Consider the following 18,077-nt stretch of genomic DNA (forward strand, 5'->3'; position numbering starts at 1 on the left):
GAGGAATTAGGTTAGCAGGAGTTCTCTTTTCAGAATGTTGGTGACTTAAACACCCAAATGCTCTCCAACTCGTTGCTTGTGCCCTGAGGTACTCTAGGCCCCTTTCTGGGGTCTGTGCCACCTCACTGTCCTCTCCCTGGGGGATGTGCTGACATGGAAGACCTAGGTGGCCTCTCAAAGCAGCCTGTATTCCCACAGAATTCAGCCCAGGATCAAAAGGAAGAAGAACCAATCCTAAGAGTTTGAGGAACTTAGACTTTACAACTAGGATACTATAGAAGCTGCTTCTTACAACCCCAGTGAAAGAGGGGAAGAGGGCAATAAGAACTCTGGCTCCTTTTGCTAGGAGGAACTCAGATTCTAACAGACTCAGAAAGGAGAAAGAAGCCAACCAGATTCTGGCAGCATCGTTTCTGGGAGTCAAGGGGAGTGAGGAGCGAGACCTGTTAGAACACACAGCCATCATTCTGATTCAGGCAGCAAATACACAGCAGGAGTACTCATCAGTTTTCCACAATTCAGAATCACCTTTCCTATCCCTCCCTGCTTTTCCTTGAGACCCCATGGGAGGCCTGATGGTACATCTGCCCTCATGGCAAATCTTTTCGAAGTCTGTGAATAAAAGGAAACATAGAAATAGATGGAATGGTCCAGAGTTAAGTCCCAGGATCCTGACTCTATGTGAGGAATGGGGAGTAGCAGGAAGACAGTGCCTCAAGACTTAGTGCATGTAGGTTTGGTACACAGAGGATGTGTCATGGTCAGACTGGTCCAGTGCCTTTACTGGTTTACATACCTCATTTGCTGCAGCTGCCATAGGATTTGGGTGGTTGACAGAATCACCTGGTGCAATGGTTAATCTGAGATCCTTCTGGATATATTTCAGATAGAAATCAGGTTTAAAGTTCCCTTGTAGGCTATTTTGGCACTTCTGATCTAGGAAGATGTTACCAGTTGTCCCCAGTTGAGGATGTCAAGCAATGTCTGTTGAGACTGTCCTGTCACTTGGGCCAGCACCAGCCCTTCAGTAGTGGTAGCCATGAAGCTCCCCTGGACCATATTCACAATCAACATCTTGGCTGCATTCCCAACCTCACCTAGAAAGAAGAAGGTCTTCCACATTCCCTGGAAGCAGCTGCTACAGTCTTCATATAAGCCCCTGCTAAGATCACCAGCATCCCATCATTACATAGCTACTGATTTCCTGAGATGGAGACTTCTAGAAATCTGCTACTGCTGGACACAATCACCTGGACCAATTCAGTGATTGTGTTTGTATGCACCATTGACATGACTACACAGCATTTTCCAGGGTGGATCCTTTGAAGCACATTCCTAGAGCGCAGTATCAGCTCCTTAGCTGCTTCAGGTTCCAACACACAGGAGAAGGTGATATCACGGGTAGAGATGACTTCACTGGTGGGGTGAGAGGTTCTTCCCAGCTGGGCCCCTTCTTTTTTTGCTACCTGGTTCCGTACAGTGACTATATGACCCATTTTTAGTAAGTTGGAGACACTGCCACTTCCCACAAGGCCAAAGCCCCAAAATCCTCTATCTTTTTGTCTGCGGATGTGTTGCTGCCATTCACTGCTGTGCTGTCTGCTGTTTGGATAGATGTGGATCCAGCTGCCTCTTCACATACTTTTAACTTCATTATTTCTTGATAACAGACAGCTGGCTTCTCTGTTTGGCTGAGCAGAAAGTGAAGGAAATGTGGGTCCCTGTCTTTTACAGGCTCCCTTACATCTGGCTAGCATTTAAACCCGGTCATTGTTCTTGCTACCACTCCTTTCACTACACTGGATTATGGGATTATGAGGTCCTTTTCATCCCTTGTGGGATAACCACACTTTCTGGGACTCTGTTCCTGGGCCCTTTTTAGAGGTGGACTGGAGCCTCTTTCTGCAGAGGCTGAAAATACTCTCTTCTTTCCTTCTTTCATATTCTTTCTCACCTTCCCTTCAGATAAGCCAGCTGTGTTTCTCATCACCTGAATTCTGCTTACTTCTTTCTTCATTGGAATTACACCAATTATCTTCAGCAGAATTATGGGATGACTGGTCTTTGCTTTTGGCTTTTTTGAGAAACTCCTCCACAGCATCCAAAGCCTGCTGAAATCTTCTGCCCTTGTTAACCTTGATCGTTTCCTCTTTATGGTGATATGGCTTTAGCTGTTCAGCCTTGATCTAAGCATGATCTTCCATTCCAAAGGCTTCACAAAGAAGCACTTCTTTCCATGAGGTCTCAAGTCTTTAGGTAGATTTACCTTTCCTGGCCAAGGAGGATACCTGCCCAGCTTCCCCCACACCAAGTGTCTGAGCCGCAGATTCAGTCACCCTCTTACTGACTTAACCACCCACAGCACACCTTCTACTGTTTTTAAAAAGACCGATACCACCTGATTTAGGCTCCCCCAAATTTCCTCCCTTGAAGCCTTTATATATTAACCCATTCCTTCCTCATTACCTCCAGTCTTAGGAGAAGTGGTTTTTCTGGTGGACAAGGGGAATGTCCCCTGTGCCCTAGCCTGTCCTATTGTCTCCCATGTCTTCCAGGACTTACCACATTCTGTCCCTCTCTTTTTCTTACATTTTTAAGCCATCTCTACAATACTTGAGGAATCTATCCTCCCTAAAATATTTCCACTGCTGCCACCTTCGTTCAGTTCCATATTATTTGTTGCCTGGGCAACCGCGAGAGCTTTCCAACAACTTTTCCAATCCTCACAGCTGTCAGAGCAATCTGCCTAATGTACGTCCCTGATCCCGCACTTAGCACAATACCTGGCACATAGTAGGTGCTTAATAAACATTTATTGATTTACTGACTGGCTGTCATTCCACTTCTCCCATGATTCTTCAGAGAATGCAGAGCAAAATCCAAACTCCTGAATAGGAAGGTAGGATCTTGCATAATCTTGGTGTAGGCTACCTCTCAAGCACCACCTTGTATGTCAAATTCTTCATGATCCCCTCAACTGCTACTGCCCACCTTCCCTATCTTATATTAAACAACTTCATATTTATTTGTATTTGCTTTCATTTGTATGTGCATATTGATACAAATTAAAGAAAGTAAATATATTGGTGTTGTTGAGTCATTTAAGTCATGTCTGACTCTTTGTGACCCCATTTGGGATTTTCTTGGTAAAGATACTGGAGTGGTTTGCTATTTCCTTCTCCAGTTCATTTTACAGATGAGGAACTGAGGCAAACAGGGTTAAATGACTTGCCCAGGCTCACACAGATAGTAAGTGTCTGAGGCCAGATTTGAACTCAGGTTTTCTTGAATCCAGACCTAGTGGCCTACATACTACACCACCAGCTGTCATAAATATGTGTGTATACACATATGTATATACATGTATGTATACATTGTTAATGTGTATGTGTATGCATGCATATGTATGTATATATAGGTGTATATATATACACATACACATACACATATATTTCCTTTGATCTTAAATTTTAAAATTTTGTTTGTTTGTTTTTGGAGGGGGAAGGCAGGGCAATTGGAGTTAAGTGACTTGCCCAAGGTCACACAACTAGTAAGTGTGTCAAGTGTCTTAGGCTGGATTTAAACTCAGGTCCTTCTGACTCCAGGGCCAGTGCTCTACTCACTGTGCCACCTAGCTGCCCCAAATTTTAAAGATATTAAAATTTCTCTCTGGGGCCAAAACTCTCCACTCCATCTTAGCAGCTCAATCTCTTCCAAGGCTGGGAAAGACTACAACACCCTGTGTTCTTAGCCAGACTCTCTATGTCTCTTCCACTTTTTAAAGATTTAGTGAGCCATTTCAGAGATGGGCTCATGAGTAGGTATAGTGTGATTTCAGGATTTACAGGAGGGCCCCTGTTATACTTGTTTTTCTTCTCCTGCTAGATTACAAATAAGCTTCTTGAAGCCACCTTACCATGTCTTACTGACTTCTGCAGGTGCTGAGGTACATACCTTACATAGTATAATGGAAAGAACACTGACTCTGGACTCAGATTTCATATTCCACCTCTGATGCTGACATGATGATCATGCCACTACAGTGGTGTCATCTTGGGCAAGTTATTTAATCTCCCTGGACCTCAGTTCTTCATCTTGTAGGATGAGAAGGCTGGACTAGATAGTCTCTGATTGCAGGAAGGCTCCCCTTCCTGCTGGAGAGCTGTGATCTCCATACTGGCTAGAATAACAATCTACATATATTAGGTAAAGAATGGATGAATGAATAAATTGAGCTGAATTCTATGTTTAGATATTTACTAGAGTAGATAACCAAGAAAAATTTACTTGATAATTTTTTTTACCCAAGTAAGTGTTACAGTGTATGTTAGGAAGTCAAAACAAAATATTCAATAACAAAAATACAGTTATTTCTTTAAACATATTTGATGATTCATAGTTTTTACTAATTTAGTTCTTCCTTTGACATATGTCACCTATAGAATCTTAAGCAAATCACTTGACCTCTTAGTGGTCTAGACAATGCTCAGAGACTATAAGTGACACAGAAGGTGCCAAACCTGCTTTGGTAAATAAAGCAGAAGCTCCTGATGGCAAGGAAATCAGAGGTCCGGTCCCTATCCTTAGCCACTAACTTCGGTCATCTCCCAAACTAGTATGAATTAGTAAGCCTTAATTGTATACAACTTAATTTTGTCATATAAAGAAGTAATTCTCACTCATCTAGTATTGGTTCCTCTCCCATCCATCACTTATAAAGAAGGCTTAATGAAATAACTGATTTATTGCAGCATTATGAGCATATCTGTATTTATTAATATATAGCAATTAAGAAAACACATGAATGTGTTATACATTAAATCCCATGAGTAACAAATAACCTTAGAATTCGATTTATTTTCATCCAGATCTCTTGGTGGAATAAAGAAAACAATCTTACTCTGCTGAATGTGCTAATACTGATTCATGAGTCACAACAGAGAAAATGAAACTTCATTAGATGTAAAGTATTATTTTGATATGCAAAGTTTGCCTTTGAAGAAAATAGTGTTCATTATTATAATTCCACAAGCAGCGGTTGTACATTATTGTGTGTCAGTAACACAATTAGAACTGCACTTTCATTGCTCGAATTCAAGAGAGATTTGTAGCCCTTTCACACTATAAGAATTTCAGCGTCTGTTAATTCATTCTGCTCTTAAAGCTTGACATACATTACTGTAATTAGCTACAATTTTCTCAAAGGAAGCAAAATAGCCAAAAAGTAATTGTTAACAGCAAAACTTCCTAGCAAATTACAGAAGGACTAAGACTAGGTTTTGAAGTAATGATAAAAGAAAAAATAAAAAGGTTTAATGTAAGAGTAAAAAAGTTTTTTTTTCTAACAGTATGAACATTAATAATAACTACTATGTACATGCACTTTAAGGTTTGCAAACATCTCATTTTATCCTCACAACAACAATGGTAGGTACTCTACTTCACACTTGCTGCTCTGCTTGGTTTTAGCTTAGATGCCACTCCCAGGAGAAACTCCTCATTTCTATTCTCAACCACCATGCTGCTAACTCAAGTCTTGATGGACACCAGCTGTCTCAGCCTCCTCGGATCTCAGCTTTACTCCACTTTTCATCTCCTGTTCTGGTTTCAATTCCACAGAACAAGATGCCGCAGTGTCAGGTACTTTCTTGGACCCTCCCCCCAACCCCATCCATGCTTTCCTGCCTTTTTATGTGTTGTTTCCCTCTTTAGATGGTAAGCTCCTAGAGGGCAGGGACTGCCTTTCTTTTTATTAACTGTATCCTTAGCACAGGGCTTGGCACATAGTAGGTGCTTAATAACTGTTTATTGGATTGGGAAGTAGGTGCTATTATTGCACCATTTCACAGTTGAGAAAACTGAGGCAGACAAAGGTTAAGTGACTTGCCCAGATTCACACCATATGTGCCTGAGGTCATAGCTTTCTCTCTTCAGGTCCAGTTCTTTAGCCACTGTGGTACCTATCTGCCTATCTGTGAACTCAACTAATTAAACAGCATATGTTGAATACTTATCTTTAAAAATTTGCTTCTCAATTTTAGATCTTGACTATGTATAATGAAATAAGTTAGAATTAAAGCCTAAATCATTTCCTTTTTTTCTGCCTCTGTGTCCAAATTTTCCAGCTGACATTGACCTACAGTCAACTTTCAGCTAAGTAAAATGGAAGTAGTAAGATGAAGAAGGGTCTGGAATAACTGAATATTCATTGTGCATGTCATATTCATCAAAAGGATCTGTGATATTAGCAAAGGAATTTGCTTCAATACCAAGTCTACGGCTGAGAAGTAAGCCTAGGTTGTTGCCTATGTCACATGTAAATAACTTGCCCAATGTCACAAAAATAGTAAATGTCAGTGGCAGATTTGAACCCAGGTCTCCTGACTCAAAACTTAGCATTCTATCTAACATGTCACAAGAAATAGGAAGCAGGGCAGAGGTTCTAAAATACGTTAAAATGTGTTCAAATTTTCCCATTTATACCTTTCAGTTTTCAAGAGTCTTTAAGGGAATTTTGTGCATTTTCCTCACAGGTGATATTCTATTTCATTAACACAAGTATGGTCTAAGGAAGTGGGGGTAGCTTGCTGGGTTAGTGGCAATCAAGGTAAAGGTAAATGTGGAAAACAATGACATAAATTGAAAGGTTTAATGATTTCAGTTAATGATTTCCAAAACTCACATAGGTCATGCAGATTTGAGCCAAAGTTCTGAAAGGCAAGGCCTCATTCCAATATTTAATACAATGAAAAGTTGTCACTGAGGAGTTATTTAATCCTAATGGTGACATTTTTCACATCCTTACAGACCAATATACTAGGTCTATAAAATGCACATTTTGGATAGAGTATGATAGAACTAAGACTTTCAATGTTAAAAAAGGAATAATTGTGATAATACAACTAGACTGATCTAGATTAGCATTAAAATATCAAATATAAAATAACTGGAGTTGGAAAGGACCATAGAAGTCATCTAGTTCCTCTTTGTCCCCTCCATTTATAGATGGCCCCTAAACAGGTTAAGTGACTTGCCTTAGTCACAAATGTAGTAAGATGGCATAGCTGAAATTTGAATCCTGGCACCATGCTTCCTTCCAGCACTTTATTTTAATATTTTCATCATATGCAAGCTCTACATAAATTCAAATAGTTGTTTTAAACCTTCCTGGGAAGTGTGTGTGTGTGTGTGTGTATGTATATAGAAATGGCAAGTTGTACTTTGTGTCTCATAGACATAACCATACTGATTGAACCACACACACACACACACACACACACACACACACACACCCTTGTAACTTAAGATTTAGAATTTGAATAGGGGAAGGAGAAAGGTGTAAGCATTTATATAGCACCTACTATATGCCAGGCACCATGCTAACCACTTTTTTTAAAAGAAATATCATCTCATTTGATCCTCACAATAACTCTGTAAGGTAGGGGCTGTTATCTCCATTTTACAGATGAGAAAACTGAAGCAAATAGAGGTTAAGCGACTTGCCCAGGGTCATACAGCAAGTGTATGAGGCTGGATTTGAACTCAAGTCTTCCTGACTCTGGCCTAGCACTTTATACACTGTACCACCAAGAGGCCTCTACAGACCTTAGAAATCATCAAGTCTGTCAGTCTTTCTGTCTGTCCCTCTCTCTCTCTCTTTATGTCTATCTATCTATCTATCTCTCTATCCACACACATATATACACACACATATCTGTCTATATACATGTATATGTATGTATATATGTACATATATACACAATATACATATGTTTCTTTTTGTGTGTATATGTGTGTGTGTGTGTGTGTATATATATTCATATTCCTGTCACTGGGGTACTGTGTAGGTAAGTAGTTGTCATGTTAGTTTTAATAAATAGATAAGATACACCAATGGTGATGATAGCTGAGAGTCACATGATGCCGTAAAGTACGTGTCATCTCATTTGAATCCCACAAGGCTGTGTAGTAGGTATTACATTTATCAACATCCACATTTTTCCCATTTTACAGATGAGGGAAACTAAGAAAATTAATGAGTTTCAGAGGAAGGCCTTGAATACAGCTCTCCTAGATATGAGGCCCAGCACTCTCTTTCATAAGGAGCTCTTACACACATATTAAAAACAATTTGCAGGATATAAGATAAACTCACAGAAATCATCAGCATTTCTATATAATACCAATAAAACCCAGCAGGAAGAGATGGAAAGAAAAATTCCATTTAAAATAACTGTAGATTACTTAGAAGACTACCTGCCAAAACAAACCCCAGGAATATATGAACATAATTACAAAACACTCCACACAAATAAAGGCAGACCTAAAGAATTAGAGAAACATTAATTGTTCATTGGTAGACTGAGCCAATATAATAAAAATAACAATTCTACCTGAGTTAATTTACTTATTCAGTGCCATACCAATCAAATTACCAAAAAATTATTATTTTATAGAGCTAGAAAAAATAATGATGAAATTCATCTGGAAGAACAAAAGGTCAAAAATATCAAAGGAATCAAGGGAAAAAATGTGAAGGAAGGTGGCCTAGCAGTTCCAGGTTTCAAACTATATTACAAAGTGATAATCATTAAAAACAATCTAGTATTGGCTAAGAAATGAGTGATGAATCAGTGGAATAGATTGGCTACACAACACATAGTAGTGAGTGACCATAGTAATCTAGTGTTTGATAAACCCAAAGATCCAAGCTTTGGGGTCAAGCACTCACCATTTGACAAAAATTGCAGGGAAAAGTGGAAAGCAGTTTGGCAGAAACTAGAAGGATACCTCACACTGTATACCAAGATGAGGTGAAAATGGAACAAAGGTTCCAACACAAAGGGTGATATTATAAGTAAATTAGAGAAGCCTAGAAGAAGTCACCTGTTAGATGTATCGGCAAGGGAAGAGTTATGACCAAATAAGAGACAGAGAGTATCATGGGAAGTAAAATGAAAAATTCTGATGACATGAAATTAAAAAAGATTTTACACAAGCAAAACCAGTGTAGCCAAAATTAAAAGGAAAGCAGGCAACTGGGGAAAAGTTTTTACAGTAAGTTTCTCTGACAAAGGGCTCATTTTCAAATATATAGGGAACTGAGCCAAATTTGTAAAAATAAGAGCCATTCCCCAACTGATAAAGTCAAAGGAGATGAAAAGGCAGTTTTCAGAAGAAGAAATCAAAGTTATCAATAGTCTTATTGAAAAAAATGCTCTAATCATTATTGGTTAGAGAAATGCAAATTAAAACAACTCTGTAATATGACCTCATACACAGCATACTGGCTGACATGACAGAAATGGAAAATGACAAATGCTGGAGTAGAAGTGGAAAAATTGGGACACTTACGCATGTTGGTGGAGTTGTGAACTGATCAAATCATTCTGGAGAGCAATTTAAAATTATGCCCAAAGGGTTATAAAACTTTGAGCCCCAATACCACTACTAGGCCTGCATCCCAAGGTGATTAAAGAAAAGTGAAAAAGAACTATTTACACAAAAAATATTTATAGCAGTTCTTTTTGTGGTGACAAAGAATTGGAAATTGAGGGGATGCCATCAATTGGGGAGTGGCTGAACAAGTTATGATATATGATTGTGATGGAATACTAGTGTGCTATAAGAAATGACAAGCAGAATGGTTTTAGAAAAACTGAAGCCAAGTGAAGTGAGTAGAACTAGAAGAACATTGTACATAGCAACAGCAATATTGTAACAATGATCAACTGTGAAAGACTTAGCTACTCTGATACTTGGCTACAAAAATTCAAGACAATTCCAAACGACAACATGATGAAAAATGCTAGCTACTTTCAGAGAGAACTGATGAATTCTGAACGCAGATTAAAGCATAACTTTTTCACTTTTTAAATTCTTCTTGTTTTGTTTGTGTTTTTTTTTTCTTTTGCAACATGGCTAATGTGGGAATATGTCTTACATGACTTCACATGCATAATCAATATCATACTGCTTGCCTTCTCAAAGGGTGGGGAAGGAAGAGAGAGAATCTAGGACTCACAAATTTTTAAAAAATGAATGTTAAATTTTTTTTTAAGTAATTGGGAAATATTTAATGAAACAAACAAAAAATACAGTTTTTAAAAGCAACAACAACTCAGTTACAGGCAGAGAAAAGGATGGGGAATTCTAAAATATAACTGAATTTCTGGTCTAAGTTAGTTGTAGTCATGCTCTTAAACTGCTTGCCACAAGAATGTCTGACAGAGATTTGTCTGAATACTCCCCCAAATCCCTCCAAATACCTGTAAAAATGACTCTAAACAAATTCTGGAGCAGCAGAACCCACAAAAAGACAGAGCAAAACAAATTTCCAGCCCAAGACAATCTGGATGGTTGATGGGAAAGGTCTGTTGTACCAGGCAGGGAAAGGATCCCAGCATGGGCCGTGCTGTCACAGATGGGGCCCCAGCAAACCCAGAGTAGGCCTTAGGGGATTGAATCACTGGCAACAGTGGCAGTTTCCAGACTTCTCAACACATAAATGCCAAGGACAACTTAGAAGGTCAGTGGGAAAGGGTTCAGACCTGGTTGAGAGAGGAGTGCAGACCAGCCCGGGCCCCAGGCCAGCTGCTTCCGGAGCTCTCAGCCCACAGATGGGAAGGGGTTCAAACAACTGATCAGAAGGAAATTACAGGGATCTCTTTGCTGGCACTGAGGCAGGATTCTCTTGCTTTGCCCATGCTTCAATCTGTGTCGCAGTCCTGGGGTGAGGAGGAACACTGGCATAGCAGAGCTTGTGGCAGCAGTGGAGGGGTAACCCTCCTCACAGTTCCAGAGCAGAAAAGAGTGGTTATGGTCACTCACAGACCAGAGCACAGGCCAGGAGAGGAGTAAACACCTCTCCTTAGATCATACCCCCTTGGAAGAACTCAAAACTTACGGTCCCTAGAAGTACCTCTGAAAACAGCTGCACAAAACCCCTGAAGCCTAGTACAGTATGCCCTCCACACTGGAAGCAGAGCCCTATCTTAACAAAGAGTTAAAAAGTCAAGTAATTTGCTGGGAAAATGAGCAAACAGTGGGGAAAAACTCAGACTCTAGAATCTTACTTTGGTGACAAAGAAGATCAAAACATATAGCCAGAAGAAGACCATAAAGTCAAAGATCCTACATCAAAAGCCTCTAAGACAAATATGAATTGGTCTCAGGCCATGGAAGGGCTGAAAAAGGATTTTAAAAATCAAGTAAGAGAAATAGGGGAAAGATAAATGAGAGTGATGCAAGAAGATCATGAAAAAGGAGTCAACAGCTTCGTAAAGGGGACCTCCAAAAATACTGAAGAAAATAACACCTTTAACTAGGTTACAAACAAATCCCTGCAAGTATAAATCATTACAGTATTATATTTAATGTGGCACTTAGTTTTTAATTTAAGTGACTGTAGTAGCAATTTAGATTTGAAGATCTTTCCCACCCGTTAATAGGCCACGGGACCTCTTACATCACAGGAAGCCTAGGTTACACGCGGTGAGAGGAGCTTGCTGAGAGGAAAAGGAAGTTATGTCACAGGAAATGGAGAGAGAGAGCGTGCGCGAGAGGGAGCAAGAGAGCAGTTATAGCTGCTAATAGCTGCTAATGGCCACCATCATGATAGGGACCGAACAGGCTGACTTAGCTGTACTGTGAGTTTGTTTTTGGGAAGTCCCCAGAAGGGGGTGGGAGAGGTTTTGGGATGGTGAGGCTCCAGGTTGTGATGTCATATATGGAATGTCTCACTGCTGCGGTAGACTGGATAAATGGCTTGTGCGATATGGTTCTGTGGTGTCCGAATAAATGGCTTACTTCTTCTACCTTCTATGTGGAGGGTCTCATAAACTGTGTGATACAGAACCACATAGGCATTTTAAAAATCATCATCTACATTGTTATTATTGCCTTACTGATATGGTCATTAATGGAATCTCAGTAGAATATAGGTTCTTTAAGGGCAGAGAATGCTTACATTTTGGTCTTCGCATCCTCGGTGCTTAGCAAATCTGTTTTTATTGTTGTTGTTCAATTATTTTATAGTCATGTCCAACTCTTTGTGAGCCTTTTTGGGATTTTCTTGGCAAAGATACTGCAGTGGTTTGCCATTTCCTTCTACAGCCCATTTCACAGATGAGGAAACTGAGGCAAGTAGGGTTAAATGACTTGCAATGTCTGAGGGGAGATACGAATTCATGAAGATGAGTCTTCCTGACTCAGCAGATCCTCAATAACTGTAGGTCATATTGGACTGAATGAATGTGTTTGGGGGAAGTCTTATTCATAGACAACATAACTTCCACCTAAACTAGACCGAACAATCACAACTGTTCTAGTACTGGATTCATAACAGTTTGAATTCAGGAGGTTTTGGAGACTCATTATCATATCACCAGGAAGTTGTCTAGAAATAGAATGGTTTTGTTTTAAACATTAAAGCAATTCTCAAAAGGGATAGAGGGATGGTGTTGGTGGAGAAAGCATGTATACACTAAGGAAATCACACATTTAAAAAAAAATATTTCATTCAGACATTAAGCAACAGCAGGCCAATGTCTGGAGCCCAATGATTTGTTGCTTCAGTTGGATATCAAATGTAAAGGGCTGCTTATACCAAGCAACAGTGAGAGAGGCAAAAGGCTTTTTTTTTTTGTTTGGTCAGAACTTTGATTTCATTAGATTGGAGATTCCCAGTAGAGAAGATTCGTCTACCAATGAAGATCAGAAATTGTTTTGTAATTTATAGTATTACAAAATTGTTTGGTTAAGTGATGTGCCCAGTCGGTATGGACAAGGCCTCTCAGACTCAGAAAAAAGTTACTATAGAATTTCTAATGCTCTGCCCACCTTTTCCTCCTTCCTAATCTCTCTCTCTGTCTCTCTCTATCTTTGTCTGTCTGTCTGTCTGTCTCTCTTCCTCTGATTTTTTTTTCATGAAACAACTTAATTACAAATAATGCATATTAAAACTATTCTCAGGTTTCACCTCACACCATCAGATTGGCAAAGGTGATCAAAGAGGAAAAGGATGAGGCTATGGAAAAACAGGTACATGAAGTTCATGGTTGGAGAAAGTTATTAAAGGTCAATGAACCATAGATTTCTCCCTAAAAAAGACATTAGAGCACAATCCATCATTTTACACATGAAGAAAATGAGAAACAAAGTGACTTTCCCAAGGTGACTAGTAACTGGAAGAACTGGTCTTGTAATTCTAAATCCAGTCTTTTTTCTATTTCATCATGCATGTCACACATGGACCATATAAAGGAACTAGGGATGTTTAACTCAAGTGAGAGTGCACTAAGTGGAAGACATGATGGGCTATTATATAGAAGAAAGATTAAACTTGTTCTTCCAATTTAATTCAACAAGCACATGTTAAGCACCTACTGTATATAAGTTACTGTTCTGAAGAGTAGGGATATAAAAAAATCCCTTCCCTCCTGAACCATTTTTCCCCCCCAGGGATGGAAGTAGGGAGTCACAACACGTACACAGTTAAGTAAATATCATGTTATTTCAGGAGGGAGAGGTACTTGGGGAAATGACTTTGTGTAGGACATCACATGTAAGCTAAGCTGTGGAGGAGAACCTATGCAAAGGTATGCAGATAAATGGAACGTCATACGTGGAGGAGCACAAAGAAGTCTGGTTTGGCTGGAATATAGTGTGTGAGGTGAAGCAACTTCAAATGTCTGGAAATGCAGGTGGGTACATATTGTAAAGGGCTCTAAATGCCAAATAGAAGTTTGTTTGTTTTTTAATCCTAGAAGCAATAGGGAGTCACAGAAGCTTCTTGAGCTAAGAGATGACAATTAGATTTGTGTTTTGGGGATTGTTGAGGATTGACAGAAGAGCCAAAAAACTGGAAGTAAGAAGACCAATTAGGATACTACTCTAGTGGGCTGGAGGATAGATAAGGAGGTAGTGAACAGGCAGGTAGGGGCATACATGTGAATGAAAGGAAGGGAAGGGTATGTCTGGGAGAGACGTTTTGGTGGGAATCAAATTTGCCATCCCTAGATTTTAAGCCACGGTCCAGCAGTCCATATCCCATTCTCAGACATCATCTTCTTTGCTTCACTTCTGAATAAAATTTTCCCTTCTGAATGCTTTGCCTCAAAGGAAAACAAGTTCAAAAACCCAGCCTCTATTCCCATGATCTTATTTCTTGCCTAAAATTTCATAATCATTGGCAATATTTTTTTTTCAAGGAAACATATGTCCATGGTACTGAATACTACAAAAAGGTCAAGGAAGACGGAAGCAGGAAAAAAAAAGACTATTGGAATTAGCAAGAGGGAAGTCAGTCACATCAAGTCTTTTACAGTAGATCACCCAGCAAAATGGAAGCAGAGGAGAGAATAAACATTTAGAGAGCACCTAGTATGAGCCAGACATTGTGCTAAATGCTTTATAAATATTATTTCATTTGATCCTCACTCCAATTCTGCAAGGTGGAAGCTGTCATTATTATTATTATTATCATTATCATTAGCCCCATTTTACAGTTGAGAAAACAGGCCAAGAAAAGTGTCTTGACCAGAGTCATACAACTAGTAAAGTTTCAGAGACCACATCTGAACTCAGGCCTTCCTGTTTCCAGGACCCAGCATTTACTGAGCCACTTGGCAGGGAGGAAAGTGATAGCTTCCTTACATTATCAATAAATGTTTATTGACTGAAGGGTCAAAACAAGCTTCTTTGGACTCTAAAGTACCATTTCTCCTTTGCTAGATGGCTATCCTCCACCACCCACTGGGCAATAATATATGTCCCTTCATAAAGCAGGGTGGAAATATTTCTTTAATTAACTATAACCCCTCTTGTAGTGGCAGAGCTGTATTTAACTCGTTATCTGTTTTTTTTTATTACTAATAGCACTATTTCAAAGTATGTGCATACCAAATGGTTTGGAAGGCTCTAAACTGCCTGCTGTCTTGGGAGGGATAATGCATACATGTGGCCATGGAATTAACAGTAGTTATACAATTGGGCTACAACTAACAACCAGTGTACTTCTGTCCTTACTGCCTCAAACCCTAGTACCTATGGAAGTAGTTTATGGGGTTGTATCCTTTTTTTTTTCTACTTCTACTATTAGCAATTACATTAGTCCAGAAAATAGCTATTTCCTCATCTAAGAGGCTATGGAGATTAACAACAAAAGAGAAATCATGGCACAAATTCCTATGAAACCTTATGAAACACACAATCAAATCAAACCAGATGAGGGTTGGTGCTAGAGAGGCCAACAAAGCCAGGTAGCACTTGTCTTCAGGCAGACTTCTTTATGCCATTTAGGAGGATGGGAGAATATTAAAAAAAAAGAAGGAAGAAGGATCCAAAAACATTGGTACAGCCTTTTCAATATGGCAGCTTTAGGGTACTGAGTCAGTAGCAGAATAAACCACAGTCCAGACTTTCACTAAACATCAAAAACTCCAGAGTCAGACCAAAGGAAGAATTGCTCAATTATTTTTTGGGTTCATTTCATTAGATATTAGGTATCATAAGACACAACATTTCTTTCACAATCTTTTTCTTTCACTTCATGTCTCATTTAGTAGCAGAGATTACTTTAAAACAAACTGAAATGTAAATATGACAATTTTCCCACCCCAGTTTCAGTACCCACACTTATATGTTATTGCCCCTAATAAGCAAAATCTTGAGCACCACTATATAGTGGGCTGCTGATTTAAGGATTGAATTTAACATGCATAATATACAATATGGATCATAAGATTGTACTGTTAACTGAGAAACTGGCTATCTGTGGGTAATACGGTGAATAAAAAAGAGTTGTGAAAAAATTAATATCCTAACATTTTATAATAGACATTTTACTGGTTCTGTGTGTAGGGAGCTAGGTGACTCATCTTCCTCAGTCCAAATCTGGCCTTAGACACTTAACTGCATGACCCCAGGCAAATCACTTAACCCTGCTTGACTCAGTTTCCTCATCTGTAAAATGAACTGGAGAAGAAAACTGCAAAATCACTCCAGTATCTTTGCCAAGCAAGCCCCATATGGCGTCAGGAAGAGTCAGAAATAACCAAAACAACCGAATAGCAACAGTCCTATGTTGGTTTCTGAAATTCAGTAAGTATAAAGGTATTACCAGTTATCTTGGAAGTTATATTCCTGATAGCAAAATTCTAATAGGAATGAATGATCATTACCTTGATTAAAAATAACTCTTAATTTAACAGGTGTATTTACAAGCAAAGACATTGTGCTAAGTTTTGGGGACCTTCTTTATCACCCCCTTTTCTTTATACATCTTCCTCTTCCTTTTCTCTTTTGGACTTGGCTTGTGATTTCATTAATATAGGGAATTCCCAGTGTAAAAAGTCTCTCTACCAATGGAGAACTATCCTTGCTTTGCAATTTACAGCCTCAAAAATTTGCCTGGGAACACCAGGCAATGAGAGGCTAAGTAACTTGCCCAAAGTAAAAAAGAAATCCAAAAATGTTAGAGATAAGTATTGAAAGCAATCTTATGCCAACTCCTTACCCTCTATACCACAGTACTTCTCTAAGCAAAAATACAAAGACAAAAAATAACAGCGCCTACCCTCAAAGAACTTACAGTTTACTGAATATAGATGTTTTATCAAATTTATTTTCTTCAACATATCTAAGAAGCTCATTCAGTAGCTATCAAAATAGCAACCTCATCATAAATACACCTACTTAAATCTATCATGTTCACATCTACTAATGTGCCAATATCCTATCATTGCACATACTTTTCAAAGCCAGATTGTAAGGCCCTAGGAGGCAAGAACCACATTTGTCCTACTTGTTCATTTAGCACATAGGCTAATAGCATGTTCCTGTAAGCACTTAGTGTATCCTGTCTGATGGTGGTAATCACTATAGTCTTCTCTATAAAATGATAAAGGAAAGAATTAGGGAAAGGACCTGAAAATCAAAGAATAATATAAATGAAGGAGAAGCCCATTTAAATTCATGTAGAATTACAAATGGGTTGTGTCAATTTGGACAATGATAATGAAGCTAAGAAGTCATTAATTAAGCAGATTTGCATTAAAGGGAAGGCTACAACAGAAAGGACATTTAGCCTTACAGTGAGAAGACCTGAATTAGATTCTTATTCTGACTGCCTCTAGGCAAATGCCTTTGCATCTCTAAACCTCAGTTTCCATATTCATAAAATGAGGATAATAACACTTGTACTGTCTATTTCACAGGGTTGTTTTGACTTAAGGTGCTATAGAAATGTCATATCTCCATCCTAATCATCATCCACCATGTGCAAAAACAGATACAAAGATGGATAATACATAAATTTTGTTCTCAATGAGTGCATAGTACAGTAAAATCTTACAATAATAATTCAGGAGCATTTTCTCTATGTTTACACGACAAACTGACATTTTGTGCATGCAGGTATGGTTCTTCAGTGAAGGGACATTTAATCTAAACAGTTACTTAAAATGAATACTTTTAACTCTTTTAAGGTGAGATTTTCAGACACAAGCATCCTTAATTATTGTCAAGTTTCCTCTTTATTTTATCTTTAATATTCTTTCTACTTTGCATAGATAAGAAAGGGCAAGGAGATGCAAGAAAGAAGGAGAAAAGATCTGGTTCTAAAGAAAAAAAAGATGGTCAGAAAAACTTTGCCTTGATATTCAATGAACACATTAACTATGCCAGGCACTGACTGTATTCAAAGAGTTAAATATCTTAAATTAGTTAATCTTATTTTCATGCTAATTCAAGTATTAAAAACATATAGAAAGGCTCTTTAAAATTTAAGTTGTAGACAATTTTAGATTGTTTGAACTGTAACTTATCCTCTTGTGGTAATATTTAATTTTATTAATTTTAACTTTTTAATTTAATTTAATAGTTAATTTTGTTTTGCTGATGCACTTGAATGGAAAGTCCATCCATTACCAAAGTAGAATACTTACTGATTTAGGACAGGTGTGTACGCAGTTTTATCCTCATCAATAATAGTGACCATCAGAGTGATGAGCTGGGGCCAAAAATCCAAATTCTTGGTGGTCGGACCCTGATCTTCTCGAGGAATATCCTGTTTCTTA

General features: G+C 38.6%; 1 protein-coding gene and 1 pseudogene across 1 annotated transcript in view; both read right to left on the bottom strand.

Moving 5' to 3' along the window:
- Nucleotides 1-18,077, bottom strand: part of UNC13C (unc-13 homolog C) — a 580,271-nt gene that overhangs the window by 248,751 nt on the left and 313,443 nt on the right. The window contains exon 16 of the mRNA XM_036734862.1: nt 17,946-18,073. Coding sequence (XP_036590757.1) covers nt 17,946-18,073 — 128 coding nt within the window. The remainder of the gene's footprint in view (nt 1-17,945; nt 18,074-18,077) is intronic.
- LOC118828304 lies at nt 722-2,326 on the bottom strand (annotated as a pseudogene).

The sequence above is a fragment of the Trichosurus vulpecula genome, chromosome 8, assembly GCF_011100635.1.
Source record: "Trichosurus vulpecula isolate mTriVul1 chromosome 8, mTriVul1.pri, whole genome shotgun sequence".
In the NCBI taxonomy this organism is placed as follows: Eukaryota; Metazoa; Chordata; class Mammalia; order Diprotodontia; family Phalangeridae; genus Trichosurus; species Trichosurus vulpecula.